Consider the following 24282-nt stretch of genomic DNA (forward strand, 5'->3'; position numbering starts at 1 on the left):
TACATTCTTTACAAAAATTTACTCAAAATGGACCATAATAGTAGAAAACTTCTAAAAAAAAAAATTGCAGAAAACATAATGATCTTGGCTATAGAAATGACTTTCTAGATACAGAAAAAAAGACAAAATCCCTAAAAGAAATAATAGATAAACTGAACTTCATTAAAATTAAAAATTTCTGCTCTGTGAGAAACAGTGGCAATAGAATAAGAAGACAAGTCACAGATAAAAGAAACTATATGAAAAAGATACATCTGATAGAAAAGTATTATTCAAAATATACAAAGAACTCTTAAAATTCAATAATAGAAAACCAAATAAACCATTTTAAAACTGAGCAAAAGATTTGGAACAAGCAGCTCACTAAAGAAGACACACAAATGGCAAATAAGCCTTTGAAAAGATGTTCACCTTGTCCTTGAGGAACTGTTAATTGAATTAACAAGGAGACTCCTCTTTACAGCAGAATGGCTGAAATACAAAATACTGACAATAATGGTGAGGAAGTGGGGTAACTGGGCAATTTTGGAAAGGCAAAAATGATACCATTTGGAAGATGGCTTGACAGTTTCTTACAAAAACTAAACACACTCTAACCATGGAATCCAACAATTGTGCTCTCTAGTATTTATCCAAGGAATTGAAAACTTTAGGTCCACACAAAAATTTGCACACAGATGTACAGCAGCTGTGACAGGATTAAATATATATTTGGTCTTCATCCCCATTTCCTGACATATTGCTCTCTTAAAACTGTGGAAATCTCTGGAATGTTAAGAATGTCTTTTGTATGATAATGAGGTTACTGTGGCTGGTGGACCTTAGATATCTTCAGGAGGGGATCTGGTCACTGGAAAGTTCAGGGCATAATTAGAAGGTTGGGATTTTCAGTCCCAACCCCTACCTCCTGGGAAGAGAAAGGGATTGAGTAACCAATCACACCTACATAATGAATCTTCCTTATAAACCCAGATGAACTGAGTCCCGAGAGCTTTCAGATAGCCAATCATGTAAGAGGTGGGTGCTTGGAGAGGTAACTGAATGCCTCCAGTAACTCTCCACCCCTTCTTGCATACCTCCACATAAATATTATCTGGAGTACAGATATCTAGATGGTGACAACTGGAGAATATGTAGAATTAATTGTTTGATATCTGGGGAACCAAAACCCATACAGGTGTATCAGAAGTAACTGTGCTGTGTGAAGAGTAGAAAGTAAGAACTTTGGTTTTTCTGCATTACTACAGCACCTTTATTCATAATTGTCAAACACAGAGATGTCCTTTAGTTGACAAAAACAAAGTTAAATGTGAAAACATTACAGACGGTGGAATATTATTTGGCACTAAAAAGAAATGAACTATCAGGCATCAAAAGATGTGGAGGAACCTTAAATATTACAAAGTGAAAAAAAGAAGACAGTCTGAAAAAAAGACTGGCTGAATAATATGTACTATATGTTTCCAATTATGTGACATTTTGGGAAAGGCAGAGTTATGGAGGCAATAAAAAAAAGTTGCCAGGTTAAGGGAGACTGGGATTTGAATAGGAAGAAAACAGAAGATTCTTAGAACAGTAAAACTACTCTGTATGGTACTGTGGTGGTGATTACAGCCAGGATATGTGATCATATTTTGACATCTGATACTATATGGTGGATACGTGTCATTATAAATTTGTCAAAACCCATAATGATGTGCAGCATATAAATGATGGGTGCTTAATGATAAGTATGTGTCAATGTAGGTCTTGATTGTAACAAATGTACGTTGAGGTTTAGAATGTCCATAGTGGAGGAGGTTGTGGTGGGGGGAGACACTGGATACGGGAAACCTGTACTTCCCACTCAATTTTGCTTCCCATTCTAAAAAATACTTATTAATTTTTAAAAATTTAATACAGGTGTTTCTACTATAAAACAACATAAACATGCCTGGAAAAAAACAATACACTAAAATTAATAGGACTTACCAAAAAGTGAGGATCAGGGTGTTTCATCAAATCTATGCAACTTTAAACTAGATCACTAATGAAAAACTGTGACTTGGGGGGGAAAAAAAACATTCTGGACAGATATTCTGTAGTTCCCATTCATAGCTGAAAAATCAATTTATTGTTACTTATATTCTTGATAATTCCATTCTGAATGAAGTGAGAGGGAATCTCAGTGCAGTTTTAATTTGCATTTCTGTCATTGCTATAGATTTTGAACATTTTTTCATATATTTGTTGGCCATTCGTATTTATTCTTCTCTTCAGTACCTGTTCAGTTCTTCTGCCCATTTATTGCTTGGGTTATTTATTTATTTATGGTGTTATTTGAGTTTTTTTATGTATCCTGGATATTAATGCTCTGAGGTGCAGATGGCAAAAGATTTTTTTCCCATTCTGTAGGCTTTCTCTTCACACTTTTTTCCTTTGCTGTGAATAAGCTTTTTAATTTGATGCTGTCCCATTAATTGATTGTTGATTTTATTTCTTGTGCTTTAGGAGTCTTGTTAAGGAAGTCAGTTTTGAGCTTATATTTTCTTATAGTAGCTGAAAGGTTTCTTGTCTATCACCTAGGTCTTTGATCCACTTTGAGTTTTGTACAGGGTTAGAGATAGGGGTGTTAAATTTTATTCTACTGGGCTGGGATTGTGGCTCAGGGGTAGAGCGCTCGCCTAGGGACCCGGATGGATTCTCAGCACCACATAAAAATAAAGGCATTGTGTTGTGTCCATCCACAAAAACATCCTCCCTCCTCCCTCCCTCTCTCTCTCTCCCCCCCTTTTCTTAAAAAAAAAAAAAAATTCATTCTACTATATATGGATTTCCAGTTTTCCCAGCACTAATTGTTGAAGAAGCTATTTTTCTCCATGTGTTTTTTTGACACCTTTGTCTAGTATGAGTACTGTATTTATGTGAGGTTGTCCTGTGTCTTCAGTTCCTTTGGTTTCATGCCTGTTTTGGTGCCAATATCATGCCTTTTTTGTTACTTTCTTTGGTTTTCTGTAGTTTTCACTGTAGAGGTCTTTCACTTTCTTTTGTTAGGTTGATTCCTCAATTTATTTTTTATTTTATTTCTTTTGAGGCTGTTGTGAATGGGATGGTTTTCCTAATTTCTCTTTCAGCTCATTTGTTGTTGGAGTATAGGAACACAATGATTTCTGAGTATTAATTTGCATCCTACTATTTTGTTGAATTCATTTTTAAGTTCTAGAAGTTTTCTGGTGGAGTCTTCTAGATATATAATCATGTCATCAGCAAACAGAGATGGTTTGAGCTCTTCTTTTCCTATTTGTATCCCTTCAATTTCTTTCTTTTGCCTAATTGTTCTGGCTAAAGTTTGAATAGAAGTGGTGAAAACCAAGACAGCATCCCTGTCTTGTTCCTGTTTTTACAGGTTATGCTTTCAATTTTTCTCCATTTAGAATGATGATAGCCTTGGGTTTGTTATATAACTTTCACAATGTTGAGTTATGTTCCTTCTATCCCTATATGTTCTAATGTTTTCAACATAAATGGATGCTATCTTTTGTCAAATGCATTCTGCATCTATGGAATAATCATGTTATACTTGTCTTTATGTCTTTTTATGTGATGAATTACATTTATTGATTTCCCATATGTTGAGCCGTCCTTGCATTCCTGGGATGAAATGCAAGGCAATCCTGAGAGTGTGCTGGCCACACGGTACACTATCTTTTAAATATGATTTTATATGATTTGCCAGTATTTTATTAAGAATTGTTGCACCTATGTTCATCAGGGATACTTTCTTCCCTTGATGTGTATTTGTCTGGTTTTGGTATCAGGTTAATACTAGCTTCATAGAATGAGTTTGGAAGGTTTCCCTCCTTTTCCTATTACATGGAATAATTTGAGGAGGATTGGTGTTAGTTCTTTGTAGGTCTGGTAGAACTTGGTTGAAAATCCACTCAGTCCTGGACTTTTCTTTGTTGGTAGGCTTTTTTAGTTTCATTACTTAAAACTGATCATTTAAATTTTCTCTATCTTAGTTGTTCAATTAGGGTAGGTGATATGTCTCCAGGAATTTGTTGATGTCTTCAGAATTTTCTAGCTTAATGAAGTATAAATTTTTAAAATATTTTCTGATTATCCTCTGTATTTCAGTAGTGTCTGTGACCTGTTGTTCCTCCATTGGATCTAAAATATGACCCTGATTCAGATTCTCGCAAGGAAAGTCTGAAATGCAGAGGGGAAACCATAGCTAAGGTGATCAGTGAAGCCATGAAGGCTTTCCCTGCATTGATTGAACAAGGAGATGGATTTTCCCAAGTTTTGAAGATGCAACCTATCATTCAGCTCCAGAGGATCCACCAAGAAATCTTTTCCAGTTGTAGAAAACCAGATCCTAAACCCAAGAGCTTTATAACACAAATAGAAACCACACCAATGGAGACTGCTCCCAGGAAAAATCTTCAGAGCCCAACTGCCACCACCGGCTTCCCACAAGCCTCTCAACCTCCCCCACTCCTCCTGCTCTTGAGGCCCATTGGCTGGGTCATGTGGGCGGATCCAAAAAAAAGTCCCCCAATGAGCAGCTCCATGGTCTCAAAGGGCCACAAAACAGCCCAATGAGCTAGAAGTTGCTGGGGCCGCTGTGAGCCAATCATCAGCTGGCAGCTGGAAGTTTGCTGGGGCCCCTTCGGCTGTGGCTCTCAACATCTGTGCCAATAGTTCCTTTTTCATCACAGATTTTAATAATTTGAGTTTTTTTACTCTTTCCTTTGGTTAGCTTGGCTAAGAGTTATCAATTTTGTTTATTCTTTCAAAGAACCAACTTTGTTTTGTTGATTTTTAAAATTGTTTTTAAAATCTAAATTTCATTAATTTTGGTTCTGATTTTATTTCCTGTCTTCTGATTTTGGTGTTGATTTGCTCTTCTTTTTCTAGGGCCTTGAGCTGTAGTGTAGGATTATTTATTTGGTATCTTTCTGTTCTTTTAATATATGCACTCAATGCTATGAATTTTCCTCTTTGAACTGCCTTCAAAATCTTCTCAGAGATTTTGATATGATATAACATATCATATTTTGATATGATACAACTTATCAAAATCATATGACATACATATCATCTATATTCTGATTTACTTCTAAGTATTTTAAAAATTTTGCCCCTGATTTCTCTTCTGTTATTCATTCATCATTCAATAGTATATTATTTACTCACCAGGTAATAGTTTCTTTTTATCTTACCATTGATTTCTACTTTCATTTCATTATGTTCTAATAGAATGTGAGGTACTATTCTCTATTATTTTGTATTTGTAAGAATTTCTTTTTGGCCTAAACTATGGTCTTTTTTAGAAAATATTCCATATGCTGCTGAAAAGAAAGTATATTCAGTTATTGTTAAAATATTCTATATATTTCTGTTAAGTCTAAATTGTTCGATTGTATTTTTTTAGTTCCATAGCTTCTTTAGTATTTGTTTGGAAGATCTATGAAGTGATGAGAGATATGTTAAAGTCACCCAGTATTATTGTGATGTGGTCTTTTGTTTCTTGTTATTGAAAAGGGTTTGTTTGATGTATGAATGTGCCCCATTGTTTAGGGCATAAGTATTTTTGATTGTCATTTCTTCTTGTTGTGTGATTCCTTTAAGCAGTATAAAATGACCTTCTTTGTCTCTTTTGATTAACTTGAAGTCTACTTTGTCTGATATGAGAATAGTAATCCCTGCTTGTTTACGAGATCCATGTGAATGATATATTTTTTTCCCATATTTTCACTTCAGTCTGTTGATGTTTTTGCCCATGAAGTAAGTCTCTTAGAGACAGCATATTGTTGAGACTTGTTTTTTTAATCCAGTCTGCCAGCCTATGGCTTTGGATTGATGAGCGTAGACCATTTACATCCAGCGTTCTTTTTGAGATGATTTTTATTCTCTGTCATTTTGATTTATTTCTAGTTTTTAATTTGAATTAGTTTCTTCTTTGATTCATTCTTCTTCTAGTATAGTTCTTCCCTCTACTACTCTACTATTTTATTTTCATGAAATATTTTATTGAGTATGTTTATAGTATAGGCTTTCTAGTTGTGAATTCATTTGTTGTGTGGTGCTGGGGATTGAACTCAGGGGCTTGTGCATATGAGGCAAGTGCTTTACCAACCGAGCTATATTCCCAGCCCCCTGTGAATTCTTTTTTATTTTTGTTTATCATGAAAGATTTTACTTCATCTTCAATTCTGAAGCTTAATTTTGATAGGTATAGTATTCTTGGTTGGCATCCATTTTCTTTCAGAACTTGGTATAAATTATTCTAAGACCTCCTAGCTTCTGGACCTCCTAGCTTCTGGATTGCTTTACCTCTAAATATGAACAATCATTTTTCTCTAACAGTTTTTAAAATTCTATCCTTATTCTGTATGTTAGGTTTTTGTAACGATGTATCTTGGGATGGGTTTGTTGTGATTTTTGTATATTTGGAGTTCTGTATGCCTCATATTTGATTTTCCATTTCATTCTTAAGGTCTGGAACATTTTCTGATATTATTTTATTGAAGAGATTGTACATTCCTTTGGTTTGTATTTCAGAGTCTTTATTTATCCTGGTGAATTTTTAAAGATGGACTCTAATGTTATCCCAACTTTCTTGAAAATTGTGCTCATGGTCTTTTAATATCTTTTCTTTAAGAATAACTTCATTTTCAAAATAATGTGTTTTGACTTTGTTACCCGAAACTCTATCTTCTAAATGGCTTAATCCATTGTTGATGCTTTCCATCGAACTTTTAATTTGCTTTATTGATTTCTTCATTTCAAAAATTTCTAATTGATTTTTCTCCAGAATCTCTATCTCCGTTTTGAAATATTTTCTCTGTTTTACTTCTCATGTTATCTTTTATGTTGTAGATCAGTTTAACTACGTACTTTGTAAATTCCTTCTTTGACATTTTCCCCACTGTGGTGTCAATGGAGTTCATTGTTGAGGCATTCTGGGTTGTTTGGATGTTTTTTTTTTTTTTCTCTTGCTTTTTCATATTGTTTGCTGCTTCAGCTCCAGAGTTCCTACCCTAAGAACTTAGTAATGTCCTGTTGGTTTCCATTACCTAACAGATTAGGGGAGAGAAATAATAGTAACAAACCAGCTTTAAACTAAACACTTGGTTCTTACTATGACATCTACAATATTAACTGGTATAAACAGAAGTAGTAGGATCAGCAATTTACTAAAACTGTAAGAATCGTATTGTGTCTGGCACAAAATCAAACGAGATGTTATCTATGATTTCTGCAGCATTGTTACGTACAGCATGAATTCAGCATTAATGTTGGGAGCAGATGTTATATAAAACAATTATTGCTAAAAGATTTTAAGACTAGAATTAATTAGGAAATAAGAAGAGATAGGTGGGTTGAAAAGAGTTTGCAATTTCAAAAAGTGAACAAGGAAAATAAAGAGGAAATGTTGGATGTGGTAGTTATGAGGTGGGGGGAGAAAATAGAAGTAAAAAGTGAAAGGAAGAATGTAAGAACAATAGAATTTGGCTGTCAGCAAAAGAAAAGAGAGAAAGAGGAGCAAGGGAAACAGACAAGTGAAAAACAATTCAAAACAGTCAGTATACTAATGGAAACTCTAGCCCTCAAAGACAAAGTAGTGACTACCTTCAAAAAATTCTAGAAATGAGAAGATAAAAACAAAAATGTGTAAATGTCCATGAATCACTCACCACACACGTGCACAAAAGAGAATATGGATGAAAAATTAAGGAATAATTTTCATGTCCGTTGACAAAATAGTCAATGAGAAAATATGGTAGCTGTCTGTGCCCAACTGTCTTTCCATTTCTTCTTGAGATATGCACCAAGTACAAGAATAGGGGCAGCAGGCTATCAAATCCTTCCCTTTTTTTTTTGTTTTGTACCAAAGTACCAGTTGAAGTTCACAAATTCTCATCTTCTCTTTGGTGGTATGAAGTAGGGCGGGGGGATGGGAAATTTGTCAGCTCCACTCCCAGTGTGAAGTCACTGCTAGGTTCTGTGAGAGGAGTTCCTATAGGTAGAGCTCCCAAAGATGGAGCTTAGGTCTAGTGAGGCCCCACTTGCTTTAATGAATGGTGAGCAGTTTGGAATACCAAATCAGTGTACCTCTAGGGTGCTGATCTATTTTGGGATACTGTACCTCAGTAGTCTCCTTAGGATTCCACTGTGGGGGAGTGGAGCCAGTCCTTCAGCTTCTGTTGCCTGGAGAATCAGCCTTTACTGGCTTCTTGGGCTTTGTCCCCAAGTGTGGTCATACCTGCCCATTAAAATTCCTGAACCACTTCAGCTGGTTCTGTGAGTTGCCGTATCCAGACAGAGGAAGGAGCTGGGCTCTCTATGGCCTCTCAGACTTGTATTCTCTTGGGCAAAATAGTCTCTGCCTATTTTTCCATGGGTTGTCCCAGCTCCAGTCTCATGGATCCCAGTTCCTGGTTCCTGTCAGTGCTACTGCAGTGTGGATGCCTCAAGATGGTTCCTGTCTCAGTTCTCTGTGGACAATTGGGAAAGACAAGTCATTTTTCTTGTACCAGTTTATTGTATCGTCCAGCCTCTGAATCGGCCTAGGGCAGGCTGCTCCTGCAATCCCAGGTTTTTCAGTACGAAGACCATCCTTTGTATTTTTCAGTGACTTCCTTCCTTCTGTGCTAATGCCACTGCTCCCCCAAGCAGCTTGACTCCAGTGTTGTCCCTTTTCCTTGTTAATGTTCCCAAAATTTCTTAGTCTCTGAGGCACTCTGACTGCCCAATATTGAGTTTTAGCAAAATCTCTCTTTCACTCACCTCACAGAGAAACAGTGTGTCCCCTAAGTAAACTTTTAAAATCTTAACTGCCTACTTTTTTTCTTTCCCAATAGCCACAATATGAGAACACTTCACTCCAGACTCCATTTTCAGAGCAGTCAGTGTTGCATCCCCAGCAAGAGGAACTTGAGCAGAAACTTGCATCTACTGAAAAAGAGGTTTCACAGCTCAATGAATTTCTCAAGCAAAGAATAAACCAATTCAGTGAAGAGAAGAAGAAACTGGAGGAAAAGGTGTGCATTTTTTAAAAAGTTGTATTATTAGATCAACAGCATTTCTTCAACATAGAATATTTGTCATGCCAGGTTACATTTATATTAAAGTATTTAATGTTGTACCAACTTTTGGGAAACACTGTTTACTTGTAAAAAAATTTATTTTCCTGAGGTATAAAAATACCTCTGTAGGGCAGGGGTTGTAGCTCAGCAGTAGAGTGCTTACCTAGCAGGTATGAGGCACTGGGTTCAGTCCTCAGCACCACATAAAAATATTTTTAAAAACTCTCTGTATATGATACTTTTCTAATTAGTAATGAGATCTTTTTTAAGTCATTTCCTTTACTAATAACTTCCTTTTCGCTGGTTGAGTATTTTATTCTTCCTTGTCATATTGAACAGAAAGCATTAGAAAATGAAATGAAGTTGATCTTTCATTCATAAGGACATTTTTCAAGTTAAAAAGCTGAAGTCCCTAAAAGCCAAATACATACACATGTACACACACATACTTAGTTGACCTTTCTGCCTTTATTATAAGTAATTTCACATATTTCATCACATTCCATTATTGTATTATTAAAGATCAAGTAGAACACAATAAATCTTCAATTTATTAAAGAGAAACAGCACAGATTGACTGCTACTTAGTGGCAAAACTGTTTTTTTTACTTCAATCTTGATATTCCCAGCTTATTATTTTATTAAATGAGTCTTCCATTTAAGTAATCTTGGAGCATCCCATGATTTATGCAGGCAGACTGCATAAACTCAGTTGATAACTTTGTGAGTGTATGTGTGTCCATCATTTACACATGAGTTGAAATTTTCATCTTCCCAAATTGATAAAAATTTATATTTTCTCTGTTTTTCGGCTGTATGATATCTTTCTTGGCTAATCTAAAAGTACCTTAAATACCTCTTTTTTTCTTTTCTGTATTTGGGAACATCATAGAATACACCCCACAATCCAAGGGAATAAGGAAATAGTCACTGGTTATGTGTGAGAGGAATTAAAATAGTCTCTTATTTGAGACTTTAATTTAAAAATTGTCATGAATAAAGATTTTTAAATACTTTTTTAGGTTTTATCTAAATTTTCTCGTATTTTATTCATTGTGCTCAGTGCTTCATAAAATAAATTTATACACTTTCTACCTATTTGATGTCGCGTATTAGGATGTCTCATAGGTACTCCAAACTTTTCATGTCCAAAGCACAGTTTTTAATTTGCCTTCTGACTGCTCTACTTCTCTCAAAACAAAACAAAATTTTCTTCAGTGTTCATTTCTATATATTCATTTACTCATGCTGGAAACTTTACAAAGTCTAATTAGGAAGCTTGCCTCCTGAATATATATAAAATCTTTCCAAAATTAGCAGGGTAGTATATAGTACAGTATTATTCATCTCATGGAACTGAAGTTATGTAAACATTTCTCCCTCCCCCAAACCCCTGACAACCACTGATTGTACTCTTTTTTTTTCCAGTCATCTCATATTAGTGGAATCATACAATATTTGTCCCTCTCTAACTGGCTTATTTAATTTAGCATGATTTTCTCCAGATTATCTGTATTTTATAAATGGAAGAATTTCTCCTTTTTTTGAGCTTGAATTATCTTCCATTGTATGTGTACAGCATACCACATTTATTTTATTTAAATGAAATTTATTTTTAACTGCTACATTAAAACATATCATTTTTCTTCTCATTCATTCATTAATGAATATTTAGGTCTTTCCCATATTTTTTATTATGCTTTTGTTGCCTGTGCTTTTGGTGATTTATATAGAAATCATTACTGTAAATAATGCTGCTCTAATCATGAGAGTGCAAATGCAAATATCACTTTTATTCCTCATGTCAGTTCTTTTCCATAAATATCCCAAAATTGGAGTTTTGGATTACAAAATTAGAGTTTTGGATTAGTTTTTTATTACTTTTTGATTACTGTTTTTCATAGCAGTTGTAGTTGGACACAATACCTTTATTTTTATGTGGTGCTGAGGATTGAACCCAACACCTCGCACGTGCTAGGTGAGTGCTTTACTGCTGAGCCACAGCCCCAAGGGTTAAATTTTTTAACTTGATATCATCTTTTTATTATTTTGCCTGTGCTTTTGGTGTTGTATCCAAGAAATCATTACCAAGTCCGATGTCAAGAAGATATTCCTCCTGTGTTTTCTCCTAGGAGTTTTATAGTGTCTGGTCCTATATTTAAAGTTTCAAATCAATTTTGGGTTTATTTTGAATTTTTTTTGTGTGTGTGAAGTGCAATAAAAAGATCTAGTTCATTCTTGTTCATGTGGATATTTAGTTTTTTTGACACTACCATCTTTCCCCATTGTTAGATTTTTAGAATCTCTGTCAAAAGTAAGTTGACCATCTATATGTGGGTTTGTTTCTTGATTCCCTGTTCTGTCCTGTTGGTCTATGTGTCTGTTTTAAAGCCATTACCATATTGAAGCTTTTTGTGATAATGTGATGGAATCTGGGAGTATGATAAACTCTGGCTTTGTTCTTGTTCCAAATTGTTTTTGTTTTCAGGGTTTTTTATAAATTTTTGAATTGTTTGTTTTCTGTTTCTCTGAAATATGCCATTGGTATTTTTATATGAATTTTACTAAATGTGTAGGCCACTTTGATTGTATGGACATTTAGGTAATAGTAATTCTTGCAGTATATTAAGTAAGTCTTTTATGTCCTTGGTTAATTTTATTCTTTTTTATTATTCTTGATATTATTGTAAATGAGATTTTTTATATATACAAATACAACTGATTTTTGTATGTTGATTTCACACCTTGCAACTTTGATGCATTTTTAGTTCTAACAGATTTTGTGCAAACAAACATTTTGCAATTTAAGTTCTTTCTGATTTGGATGCTTTTTTTATTTCTCTTGCCTAATTGCTCTGACTAGAACCTCTAGTACTGTGTTTAATAGGAGTGGCAAGAGTGGGCACCTTGCCTTGTTCCAGATTTTTTTAAGGTAAGCTTTAAATTTTTCACCATTTTTAGTATGACAATAGCTATGGGCTTTTCATAAATGTCTTTGTGTGTATGTGTTAAGGTAAGTTCTGTTTTAGCTAATTTGAGAGCTTTTATCATGAAAAGTTGTTTAATTTTGTCAACATTTTATAATCTATTGAAATGATTATATCAATTTTATTTTTCATATTGATAATGTGGTATATATCACATTCATTGGCATATATTGAACCATCATTGCATGCCAGGGATAAATCCTGCTTAGTCAGGGAATATGATCCTTTTAATGTGTTGTGTAATTTTGTTTAATAGTTTTTTATGGAGGATTTTTTAATCTGTGTTCATTAGGGATTTTGGCCTGTAGTTTTCTGGTAGTATCTTTATCTGACTTTGATATCCTGCTAATGCTGGCCTCATACAATGAGTTTGGAAGAATTTCTTCTTCTGTTTTTTTTTTTTGTTGTTGTTGTTGTTAATTGAATAGTTTAAGAAGGATTGGTATTTATTCTTTAAATGTTTGGTAGAATTAACTGGTCTTGGGCTTTGTTCAGAGGATTTTTTGTTTATTTTTTAACTAGAAGTAGTTAAGTTCCTTGTTTATCATTGGTCATTCAAGCTTTCTGTTTCTTCTTGATTCAGTTTTGGTAGATTGTATGGTTCTATAAATTGTCATTTCTTCCATGTTGTTCAATTTGTTTATAATGTTCATAATAGTACCTTATGATCCTTTTTATTTCTGTAGCATAAGTATAACATTGCTTTCATTTTGATATTATTTATTTGAGTTTCTTTTTATCCCCTTAGTTTTACTAAGGATTTGTTCATTCTTTTTTTCTTTAAAAAATCCAACTCAACTAGTCTTATTGGTTTGTATTGCATTTTTTAAAAATATTTTTTAGTTGTAGATGGACACCTACCTTTATTTTTCTTTATATGGTGCTGAGGATCGAACTCATTGCCTCACCCATGCTAAGGGAGTGCTCTACTACTGACCCACAACCCCAGTCCCTGTTCTATTGTTTTTGAAATCACTATTTCTTCTAATTTTTGTTTTTTTCTTTCTTTCTGCTAATTTCATGTTATTATTTCATTGAGATAAAAGGTAGGTTTTTTGTTATAGAATTTCTTCCTTAATGCAAACATTTTAAAATATAAACTTCCCTCTTAGTAGTGCTTTTGGTATTTTGTTCTTTCATTTGGTTTATTGGAGATATTTTCTAATTTCAGTTTTAATTTCTTCTTTAACCCAATGATTATGTAAGATCTTGTTTAATTTCTACATAAGAATTTTCCCATTTTCTACTGTTGATTTTTAGTTTTATTGCAGTGAAATTGGGAAAGACTTTGAATGATTTCAGGGGTTTTTTGTTTGTTGGTTGGTTGTTTTGTTTTGTTTTTTTCTATATTGGAAGTTAAACCCAGGGATGATTTATCACTGAGCTGAGACAGGGTCTCACTAAATTGCTGAGGCTGGCAATTGTGATCCTCCTGCCTTCAGCCTCCTGAGTTGCTACTATTTCAGGCATGCACTTCCACGTCTGGTGATTTCAGCCATTTATATTTTTTAAGTCTTGATTTTGTGACCTAGCATAGTCTACATTGTGGAAAATGTTCCATGTGCACTTGAGAAGAATGAGTATTCTGCTGTCATTGGGTAATATGTTTTGTATATATCTGTTAAATCCCTTTGGTCTATTGTGTTGTTCAGTTTTGTCCTTATTCTTTTTCAGTTGGGACTATCCATTATTGAGAATGGGTAGTTATTATCATATTTCTGTTTATTTCTACCTTCACATTTGTCAATGTATTTATGTGTTACTAAATTTAGGTGTTTTGGTGTGGGGGGAAAATGTATATATTTTTAATGCTGTTGAATTGACCTTCTTATCACTATATAATGACTGGCTTTTCTCTTGAGAATTTTTTTTAATTTAATATCTGTTTTGTCTGCTACAAGTATAGATATTGTTGTTCTCTTTTGGTAGCTAGTTGCACGGAATATCCTTCTCTATTCAACCTAAGTGTCCTTACATCTGAAAGATACTTTAGATAGATACTTTGTCTCTTATAGGTAGAATATAGTTGGATCTTGAAAATATAAATTTAGTTATTGTATATCTTGATTTTGGAGTTTAATCAAGTTTACATTTAAAGTAATTATTGATAGGTAAGGACTTAATATTACCATTTTGTTAAGTTTTTGTTTGTGTTATAGTTATTTCATCCTTTTCCTCTCCTGCTCTCTGAATGTTTTGTTGATTTTGTTTTTGCACTGGTGTATTTTAATTCCTTTTTCTTTTTATATCCATTATAGGTATTTTCTTTATGGTTACCAGGGATTTGCACATCACATATTTCTAATAGTTCTAAACCACTATATATTTGGTCTTTCTTTCACACACTTTGTTATTGATATCTCAAATTCCATTTTCATATCATATATACAATAACATTTTTATATTAATAGTTTATTTTAATCATTTTGCCTTTTGTATTAAAATTAAACTTTTGTATTAAAATTAAATTAAATTAAACTTTTGTATTAAAATTAAAATGATTTACTCACCACTGGAACAGTATTACATTGTTCTGTATTTGTTGTATATTATCTTTACCACTAAATTTTATGCTTTCCTATACTTTTATGTTACTGTTTGTCATCTTTTTATTTCAATTTGAAAAATTCTTTTTAGCATTCCTTTTAAGTCATGCCTGGTGGTGATGTATTCTTTGTGCTTTTGTCTGGGAAAATCTTGCATTTTTTAAGGGACAGTTTTGCATAAATACCATTCTTTGAGTTGTTTTTGTTTCTTTTCAGCATTTGAAATGTAGCATTCTATTTCTCTTAGCTTATAAGGGTTTTTTTATTTGTTTATTTGTTGAGAAATCTGCTGTGATAGCCTTATTGTTTTTCTCTTACTATTTTGAAAATTCACTTATTAACTTTTGACAATTTTATTAATGTTTTTTGGTATGAATTTTTTTGGGTTAACCATATTTGAGATTTGTTGGACCTTTTAGATCTTCATTTCCATTCCCTTTTCCAGATTTGGGAAGTTTTCAGCTGTTTGTTCTTTGAATAAACTCCCCCCTCCCCTTTTTTTCTCTTTTCTTTTTGGGATTCACATGATGCATATAGATTGGTCTGCTTGATGTCATTCCACAAGTCCCTTAAACTCTCTTTACTTTGAATGTATCATCCCACTTTCATTCTCTTTTCTTCCTTTAAAAATTTCTAAAAAGACCTTTCTTTCATTTGTTTGTCCTTTCTTCTGCTTTTTCTAACCTGCTGTTAAAACCCTTTTATTTAGTGAATTTTTGAGTTCAGTTATTTGTATGCTTTGATTCCAAGGTTTCTGTTCAGTACTTCCAAACAGTTTTTATTTGTTGAAATTTTCATCTGCTCATACATTATTTTTCTGACCTTATGGAACATTTTTATGTCAATTTCTGTCAACTAATTCATATAACTTGGTTTCAAGATAATTGATTTATTTTTTTTCACATTTCTTTGTTCATTTTTTGACTTTGAGTTGGTAATTAATGAGTTGGTAACTATGTAATTAATTAGTAAACTGCTGCCCCACCATTCTTCATTAATTGGGCTCATATGGGAAAACACCATCTGGTCAGCCTAGCCAGGGATTTGGGGGCTTTTCATACCATTGTGCTAGTCCAACCTGCTTTCTTTGTTCTTATCATTCCCCAGGCTTCAAGGTTATGCTGGGTCTCTTCATGGATCTAAAACAAGAAAGACTGTAGCCTGACTCTTGGGCAGCCTTCTGAAAAGTTGAACTGTTGGATTTTCTATCCAGTACTTCTCTTCTTAGAAACTTGGATTTGAAAATTTTTTACCCATTTGCTGTGTACTGAGCTGAAAGAATGGACTATGGGGCTGCCACCCTAAACCAGTGTTGGATCTCACTGGTCCCCAGTCAACTAGAGTAGAATATGTCCCACTAGTGCTCCAGAAGAGGCAAGCAGTCATCTAGGCAGCGCCTGGGAAAGTTGGCGTGTTGACTGGCTAGTCAAGTATTTCCTTTCCTGGCAGGTTTCCTCCTAATTTTACTGTGCTGTCCTGAAGATAGGGATGGAGAGAAGATGTCTCAAATTCCTCTACCTGCTTTATATGGGGCTGATTTCACATTCTCCCAGGGTACTGAAGCTTCTCAATTGATTTCTGGATTTTTTAGAGAATGTGTATGTGTGGTATTGCTTTGTTTTTGTCTTGTTGTTGAATCGGTGTATTGGTAGAAGCAAAGAGAACCCAGGACTCACTATTCTTCCATTTTTCTGATGTCAATTGGAAAATTGTCTTCTAAATAAGTCAGTTTTTCCCCTAGCCTAATTATATAGCTTTATGCTCTGCCAATCTTACTCTAGAAAAATGTGGTCTTAATATACTGTGTCTTACAGTTGATCAAACAGGTTAGGCTTTTGTTTGTAATCTGATGCCAGAAACAAAGTAATCATTTTCCTGGTAAATACTTGACCTGTCTTCTCCCACTTCCAAGTTACCTAGTCATTTTTTCAAGTTTCCTCTACCCCTCCTTTTATATGTATATAGCAACTGGTTCTTTATTGAAGTCACAATTTGTAACCATTATTTTTCCATCTTTCTCTATGGAAAAATAATGAAGGCAAGGATTGTGTCTGAATGTGTAGCTGAATCATACCCAATACTCCTGCAGTACCTGACATACTGGATTATGCTCTGAAGTAAGTTGTGCCAAGAGAAGAGAAAAAAACGAAGTAGTCTCAAATAGAGGACTATGGATAGAGCAGTGGGGTGATGTCAAAGTGTCAGAGAGACATAGAGAAAGGTCAATGACAGAAACCAAGATGGCAGTTACTCTTAAGAGAAGGAAGAATCACTTCTTTGTGAAACAAGGCAATTAAGAATGCCAATGTATAAACCAGGGAAACATAAAGAGAAGGGATGAGTATCAAAGGTAGTGTTTGTGTCAGAGGATGTAGAAGACTTGAGCTTTTTTGCTTCTGTTTTTGGTTTTTATTTATTTATTTTTGGTAGACGTAGATGGACAACATGTCTTTATTTTTTACTTGATTATTTTTATGTGGTGCAAAGTGCCTCATGCATGCTAGGCTACAGACCCAGCCCCTGTTTTTTGTTTTTGTTTTTAATTAAGATGAGTTCTTTCTTTCTTTCTATTTATATTTATATTATAAATATATTCTATTTATATTTCTTTCTATTTATATATGTTAGCGGAATGCATTACAATTCTTATTACACATATAGAGCACAATTTTCATATCTCTGGTTGTATGTACAATGTATTCACACCAATTCTTGTCTTCATATCTATACTTTGGATAATAATGATCATCACATTCCACCATCATTAATTACCCCATGCCTGCCCGCTCCTTCCTTCCCCTCCAATCCCTCTGCCCTATCTAGAGTATGTCTATTCCTCCTATGCTCCCACTCCCTATCCCACTATGAATCAGCCTCCATCCATTTACCTTCAAATGCCATGATTTTATGCTCTTTTATGGCTGAGTAATATTTTTTTCACTTCAGACATCTAGTTTTATGCTTTCATGTAATTGGTGTAATAAATAAATTATTTTCTTGAAGAAACAAAATCCAGATGCTTCAAAGTAGTGAATGAGGGTAAATCTCCTCTTGGTAGGGGAGATTGTACTATATAGTCTCAACCCTTAGCTCTGAATACTATCCTTGGAGATTTTTTTAATGATTGTATTACCGCTGGCTTTGGAAGGCAAAGATTGGTTGTCTGCTTTCATTTCTTTGCCCCTTATATGAGTACATGGCTCTTTCTTGAACACCATTTAGTTCAACTGAGACCCTTAGTGTCCTAGTTAAGTTTTACTGAAGGTTAGAATCAGCCTCCTTATATCAGAGAAAACATTCAGCATTTGGTTTTTTTGGATTGGCGTGCTTCACCTAGCATTATATTCTCCAACTCCATCCATTTACCTGCAAATGTCATGATTTTATTCCCTTTTATTGCTGAGTAATATCCCATTGTGCATCTATGCCACATTTTTTTTTTTTTATCCATTCATCCACTGATGGGAATCTAGGTTGGTTCCACAGCTTAGCTATTGTGAATTGTGCTGCTATAAACATTGAAATGGCTGTGTCCCTATAGTATGCTATTTTTAAGTCCTTTGGGTATAGACCGAGGAGTGGGATAGCTGGGTCAAATGGTGGTTCCATTTCAAGTTTTCCAAGGAATCTCCATACTGCTTTCCATATGGGCTGCACCAATTTGCAGTCCCACCAACAGTGTATGAGTGTACTTTTTCTTCTACATCCTCACCAACACTATTGTTGTTTGTCTTCATAATAGCTGCCATTCTGACTGGAGTGAGATGAAATCTTAGAGTAGTTTTGATTTACATTTCTGTAATTGCTAGTGATGATGAACATTTTTTCATGTATTTGTTGATTGTATATCCTCTTCTGAGAAGTGTCTGTTCAGGTCCTTGGCCCATTCATTGATTGGATTATTTGCTTTTTGGTGTTTAGCTTTTTGAGTTTTTATATAGCCTAGAGATTAGTGCTATATCTGATGTGTGAGGGATAAAGATTTGCTCCCAAGATGTAGGTTCTCTATTCACCTCTCATATTGTTTCCTTTGCTGTGAAACTTTTTAGTTTGAGTTCATCCCATTTATTGATTCTTGATTTTAATTCTTGCACCACAGGAGTCTTATTAAGGAAGTTGGGAGCTAATCCCCCATGATGAAGATTAGGGCCTACTTCTATTAGGAATTAAACCAGGGACCTTATGTCTAAGTCTTTGATCCATTTTGAATTGAGTTTTGTGCATGGTGAGAGAGATGGGTTTAATCTCATTTTGCTGCATATGGATTTCCAGTTTTCCCAGCATCATTTGTTGAAGAGGCTGTCTTTTCTCCCAATGCATGTTCTTGGCACCTTTGTCTAATATAAGATGAGTTCTTGAAGGGAATCTAGAAAGTAGATTTATTGGTTTAAAAAAAAATTAGATAAACAGCACTTAAGGCCCACACAAGATTGGATCACATTATTTCTTTCTGTGTATTTACTTTCTGTAACTGTGATGAAGACTTATTCTGCGAGAGAAAAACTTAATGTGAATAACAACAACAATAATAATAAAAATTACCCTTTGATGTACTCTTTTTTTATGAGCCATAGAGCATATTAATATGTTTATTGTATTTTCTCATTTCATTTTAATTTTCATAAAAACATTATGTGGTATATATACTATATCTCCTTTTTAGAAAGGAAGTAACTTGGGTGGATATAGGTCAGTGGTAGAGCATGTGCTCAGCATGCTTAAGACCCTGGATTCAGTCTCCATCACTCAAAAGTGGAAAAAAAATTCTTAAATAAAAAATGAGGTAACTGAAGCTGAAAGAAAGTGAAATAAGTTGTCCAGATACTTATAGCTAAATTTTTTAAAACTTTGAATAACATTCAAAACAATTTAACTCTACAACTGATATGTTGGTTCTAATAATGACTTATATTAAAAATAACTTATAGGAAAATGTTCTCTCATTAACCTATTCAGTTTTAATAAATTAAAATAGATAAAAAATAGACTTCTCTAAAATATGGCCTTGCTGTTAACTCCTAGGAGTGATTTCAGTATTGGATCATACCTCTTTGAAAGGAAAAACTTGCCTTTTAAAAGTAAAATAATAGTTAGCTGGGCATGGTGGCTCATGCCTGTAATCCAGCAGCTCAGGAGGCTGTGGCAAGAGAATCACAAGTTCAAAATCAGCCTCAGAAACCTAAAGAGGCCTTAAGCGACTTATCAACACCCTGTCTCAAAAAATAAAGGGCTGGGGATGTGGTTCATTGGTGAAGTACCCTGAGTTCAATCCCTGGTACCAAAAGGAAAAAAGAAAAAGATTTATTAATGATCCTTCATTTACCTGGAGTTCAGATTTTAATAACCTTTGTTAATCTGAAATAGTACAAAACTTGGCAGTTAAAACAACCCACACAAAATGGAGAGCTTCTAATCAGTTGGAAGGACTGAAAAAAACCAACATCCCATGATTATGTGTGCTCATATGTGATTAACAGAGATGATATCCCATCAGAGAGTGTTAGCAGAAATTTGTGAACAAAGGCAGAAAAGGTTGTAAAACAACAGAGAAGACAGTTGGATAACCAAAAAGAAGAAATCTAGGGCATCTGCATGCAGACAGCATGGATGACCTATTTCAGTAAGTCTTTTTGAGGCATTGTTATTTAAACAACTAAGATTAAATCAGAGAACATATAGTAAAAGTAGTCTTGTTAGTTATGTTTACTTCTGAACTTATTGGGTCCTCTGGCAAAAGCACATTTTGTTGATAGGAAATTCAAGTACAGATTGAATTTAAGAGAATATCTGATGATGAATCATATGGAAGAATTGTAAAGTCATGGGTTTTCAGTCAGATGATTTAGATTTGAATCCTACTGACTCAGTGTTTTGTCATTAAGTCACTAAAGATCTCTGGGCCTCATATTTTTAATAAGAATTATATTGTCAGCAGTCTGTGAGTTTGTCTAGTTTTGGTTTATTTATTCTTAGACCACAGGTTAGACTGTCACATCACCAGCACTCTCACCATTAATCCTAAGAAAGCCCCAGTAAATGAAAGGGTTTTCTGTTATCAGTGATCCTTCTTACCCAAAGTAAAAATGGACCATAATATCACAGATGAAATCAGTAGACCAAATGATCTGTGATTAATTTTTCCAATTGGAGTTGTTTCAATAAAAACAAAAATTTACATTCGACCTTCATATTCTCATATAAATAGAGCAGTCTTTGTTTATTTTGTGTTAATTTGTAAGTTGTAAAAACTGAAAGAGATTAAGGTCAGGAAGTAACTTAACCACAGGAAATTGCATTAGGTAAGACATGAAAAAGAAGCTAGGCCAGGTATCAGTGTTAGCTTTACCAAAAGTTCAGTGAGTAATCCATTATAGTACTACTCAGTTTCCCTGGAGAACATGGAAACATCTGTAAAAATGCTTCAGAACCCTGCTAAGTTTCTATAAAAGCATTAAATAGAACACTCACTGGTAAATGTGAGTCTAGGAATTTATCTTTGAGGCAATAGTTTTTGTACACATTTTATTCCTAATTGATCTGAAGTATGAAAGTATGAATATGAGATGTAAAATTTGAAGTTGGCATATTTCAGGTTGTAACATAAAAAGTTATTACACAAAAATTTGAGGTTTAGCTTGTACAAGTTGGGATTTCCTGGAATAATGTACAATGTGTGTTGTACAGTAGATGTGTATTTAATTAGCACAATTTATCAGTGCGCTAAAGTGACATCAGTGTAAGGCACTTTTATGTTTTCTTTTTAGAAAGAAAATGTGCTAAAAATTTAATCATGACACCGTGCATTAGGAATAGTCTTGATTAAGATGTGAAATTGTTCACACCTAGGGTCTTATTTGTTCCTAAGTATTTGGTAATGTCTCTTGGCTCTGGCTGCATTGCTTAGAACATGATAGGCAGTTCTTTTGAAGATTTGTTAGTAGCAAAACAGCTTTGATTACTTTATGTGTCTTCTTCCAGGAGTTCACATAAAGCATTTGGATATAGCTTTGCAAAAAATAAATTGGAATTATTACTCCAGAGACAAATACATCTGTGACTTTATTTTTGTGCTAGATATGCAGTAACTTTTTAAAATTCCAAGTTGAACTGTGATGTTTTCAAAGTTATTTTAAATATCCAACATCCTTTAGACTCAACACATAGTTTCAACATGAACTATGAAATGACAACTGTTACACTCTTGAAATGACAAAGATGTGAACAATCTTGGCCAAATTTGTATATATGTAGGCAATAAAAACTACATTCTTACTGCCACCTGACTGCAATTTATAGGCTGCTACCCTGGTAAAAGCAAATAAAAAAACCCAAAAGTCATAATTACAGGGATATAAAAATTTGAAAAAAAGTGTGAATCTTATAATGAAATAAGGTAAATCTTAATTGAGGGTGGTGGTGGTCTCCACTCTAACCTAGAACTATGGATGAATTCATTGATGCCCAAGACTGTAATGTTTGTTTTGTTAATGACTCAAAACCACTGAAGATTCATAATCTTTTTTCTTTAGCTTAAAACCAGAGATAGATATATCAATAGCCTGAAAAAGAAATGCCAGAAGGAATCTGAACAAAACAAAGAAAAGCAGAGAAGAATTGAGACCTTGGAAAAGTATCTGGCTGATCTTCCAACTCTAGATGATGTACAAAGTCAGAGTTTACAGGTAATATGAAATAATAGTCTCATCTTTTAAATTCCATGAAAGCACAATTCTTTAGAAATTTCACTAATTATAAATTACTATTTAATTGCTGTTTTAGGATTTAGTTGAATCAGAAACTTTGTTCATCCAAGCATGAATAGAACTCTCATTGTTAAATAATATGTGGTTACATTCCTCATTAACCTATGTGATAACCCTCTCACTTAAATGTTCTACTGTAAAAGGTTGTTTCTAAACCAGTCTGATAAACCCGCCCCATAGATACTCATGCATGTACAGGAATACTGAATTTCTCCAATAATCTCTGCGATTCAAGACTCTTCAAGTGTTCTTTTGAGTATCTTTCTAGATGTTTGTTTTCTTCATTCTTCTTAGCCTTTCCATAAATTATTCCTTAGACCTTCATCTGTCTTCTGTTCACTCCCCTTATTTCTGTTTTCCTTTTATAACAGTACCTCAATCCAAAGTCTTCCTGTCAATTCTGGCGAAGCCTGCCTGCCTAAATCTTACTTATAAATCCATAAAATCTACTCTTCAATTTTTTTCTCAAAGGCTTTCTAAGCAGGGTTCCTCAGTTTGGTACTATTGACAATTAGGAGTAGAAAATATTTTCTTATAATGGTCTGTCCTGTGCATGGATGGATGTACACTTTTGCATTTGACCTTCTGGCCTCTACCTACTAAGCGCTAATAACACTGTTCCCTCCCCTCTCTCCAAATTCAAAAATGTTAACAGACATTTCCAAATGTTCCCTGAAGATAAACATCACTCCCAGTTGAGAATCATTGGTCTAATCCATGGAGTGCCATTATTCTGCATATTCTCATATCTATAGAGCAGTCTTTATTTTGTATTAATTTATAAGTTGTAAAACTGAAAGAGATTAAGGTCAGGAAGTAACTTAACCACAGGAAGTTACATGAGCAGAAACAGAACACTATAAATTAAATGACATGAGATGACACTATCTTACAACATTAGGATAGCTACTATCAAGGGTCTTGAACAGATTACAGTGTTATTCATAATGGTCAAAAGATGGAACCAATGCAAGTGTCCATGGGTGGATGAGCAGGTAAGCAAAAGATTGTTTATAAATCATGTATACATAGAGTGAAAAATTACTCATCCCTATAAAGGAAGGAAATTCTGGCATATACTACAAACTGGATTAATCAGAAGATATTTTATTGAATGAAATAAATCATTCACAAAAAGATAAATCCTGTTCTAACATATATGGGGTCCAAGAAGAGTCAAATCATAGAAAGTAGAGAGCTGATTTCCAGGGGATAGAGTAAGGTATGGATTGGGGGAGTTGTTTATTGGGTATAGAGCTTAAATTATGCAAGGTGAGTTCTGGAGATTGGTTGAACAACAGTGTGAATGTACTTAACACACTTAGAAATGGTTAAGCTGGTAAATTTTGTTATGTTATCTTACCACAATTCTAAGTAAAAATCCTTCTGTCTTCTAGAAATGCCTAATCCCATTCTCTTCTCCACAGTCCCATTCTCTTAACTCTCTTCCACTCAAAGGAGAGATAGTGTTAAGAACTCTAAATGAATTGTAGATAGCATAATTTTAGCAATGTATTAATCCTTGAGAACCAGTAGTAATTTCTAATAGAAACATTTAATATTTCATATGTTATGAGCTATAAAAATTCTCCTTAGCTTCAGGTCCTAGAAGAAAAAAATAAGAATTTACAAGAGACTTTGCTAGATGCAGAAAAAAAGCTCGAGGAGATCAAAAAACAATGTCAAGAAAAAGAAGCCCAGTTAATTTGCCAGAAAAAGAAAGAAAAGGAGTTAGTATCTTCCGTTCAGAGGTAAGAAAACTTTCCAAATCTTTTTATATTGTTTTAAGTTATTCATAGTTCATCAAGCATTTTCATTTAAAGTATATTCATTTATAATTATTACTTTATTCTTCTTCTTGTAAATGGACTGTTAAGAAATATAATTTCAGCCAGGCGCAGTGACACACACA

General features: G+C 33.9%; 1 protein-coding gene across 4 annotated transcripts in view; it reads left to right on the plus strand.

Annotated features, from left to right (window-relative positions):
• Cep85l (centrosomal protein 85L) overlaps positions 1-24282 on the plus strand; it is a 216661-nt gene that overhangs the window by 165385 nt on the left and 26994 nt on the right. For 3 of the 4 annotated variants that reach the window (XM_077802191.1, XM_077802192.1, XM_026394093.2), the window contains 3 exons: positions 8850-9029; positions 22137-22289; positions 23967-24121. In XM_077802191.1, coding sequence (XP_077658317.1) covers positions 8850-9029; positions 22137-22289; positions 23967-24121 — 488 coding nt within the window. Of the gene's footprint in view, positions 1-8849; positions 9030-15714; positions 19203-22136; positions 22290-23966; positions 24122-24282 lie in introns of those variants that run through there. The other variant, XM_026394094.2, reaches the window with a different exon arrangement.

The sequence above is a fragment of the Urocitellus parryii genome, chromosome 8 (genome assembly GCF_045843805.1).
Source record: "Urocitellus parryii isolate mUroPar1 chromosome 8, mUroPar1.hap1, whole genome shotgun sequence".
In the NCBI taxonomy this organism is placed as follows: Eukaryota; Metazoa; Chordata; class Mammalia; order Rodentia; family Sciuridae; genus Urocitellus; species Urocitellus parryii.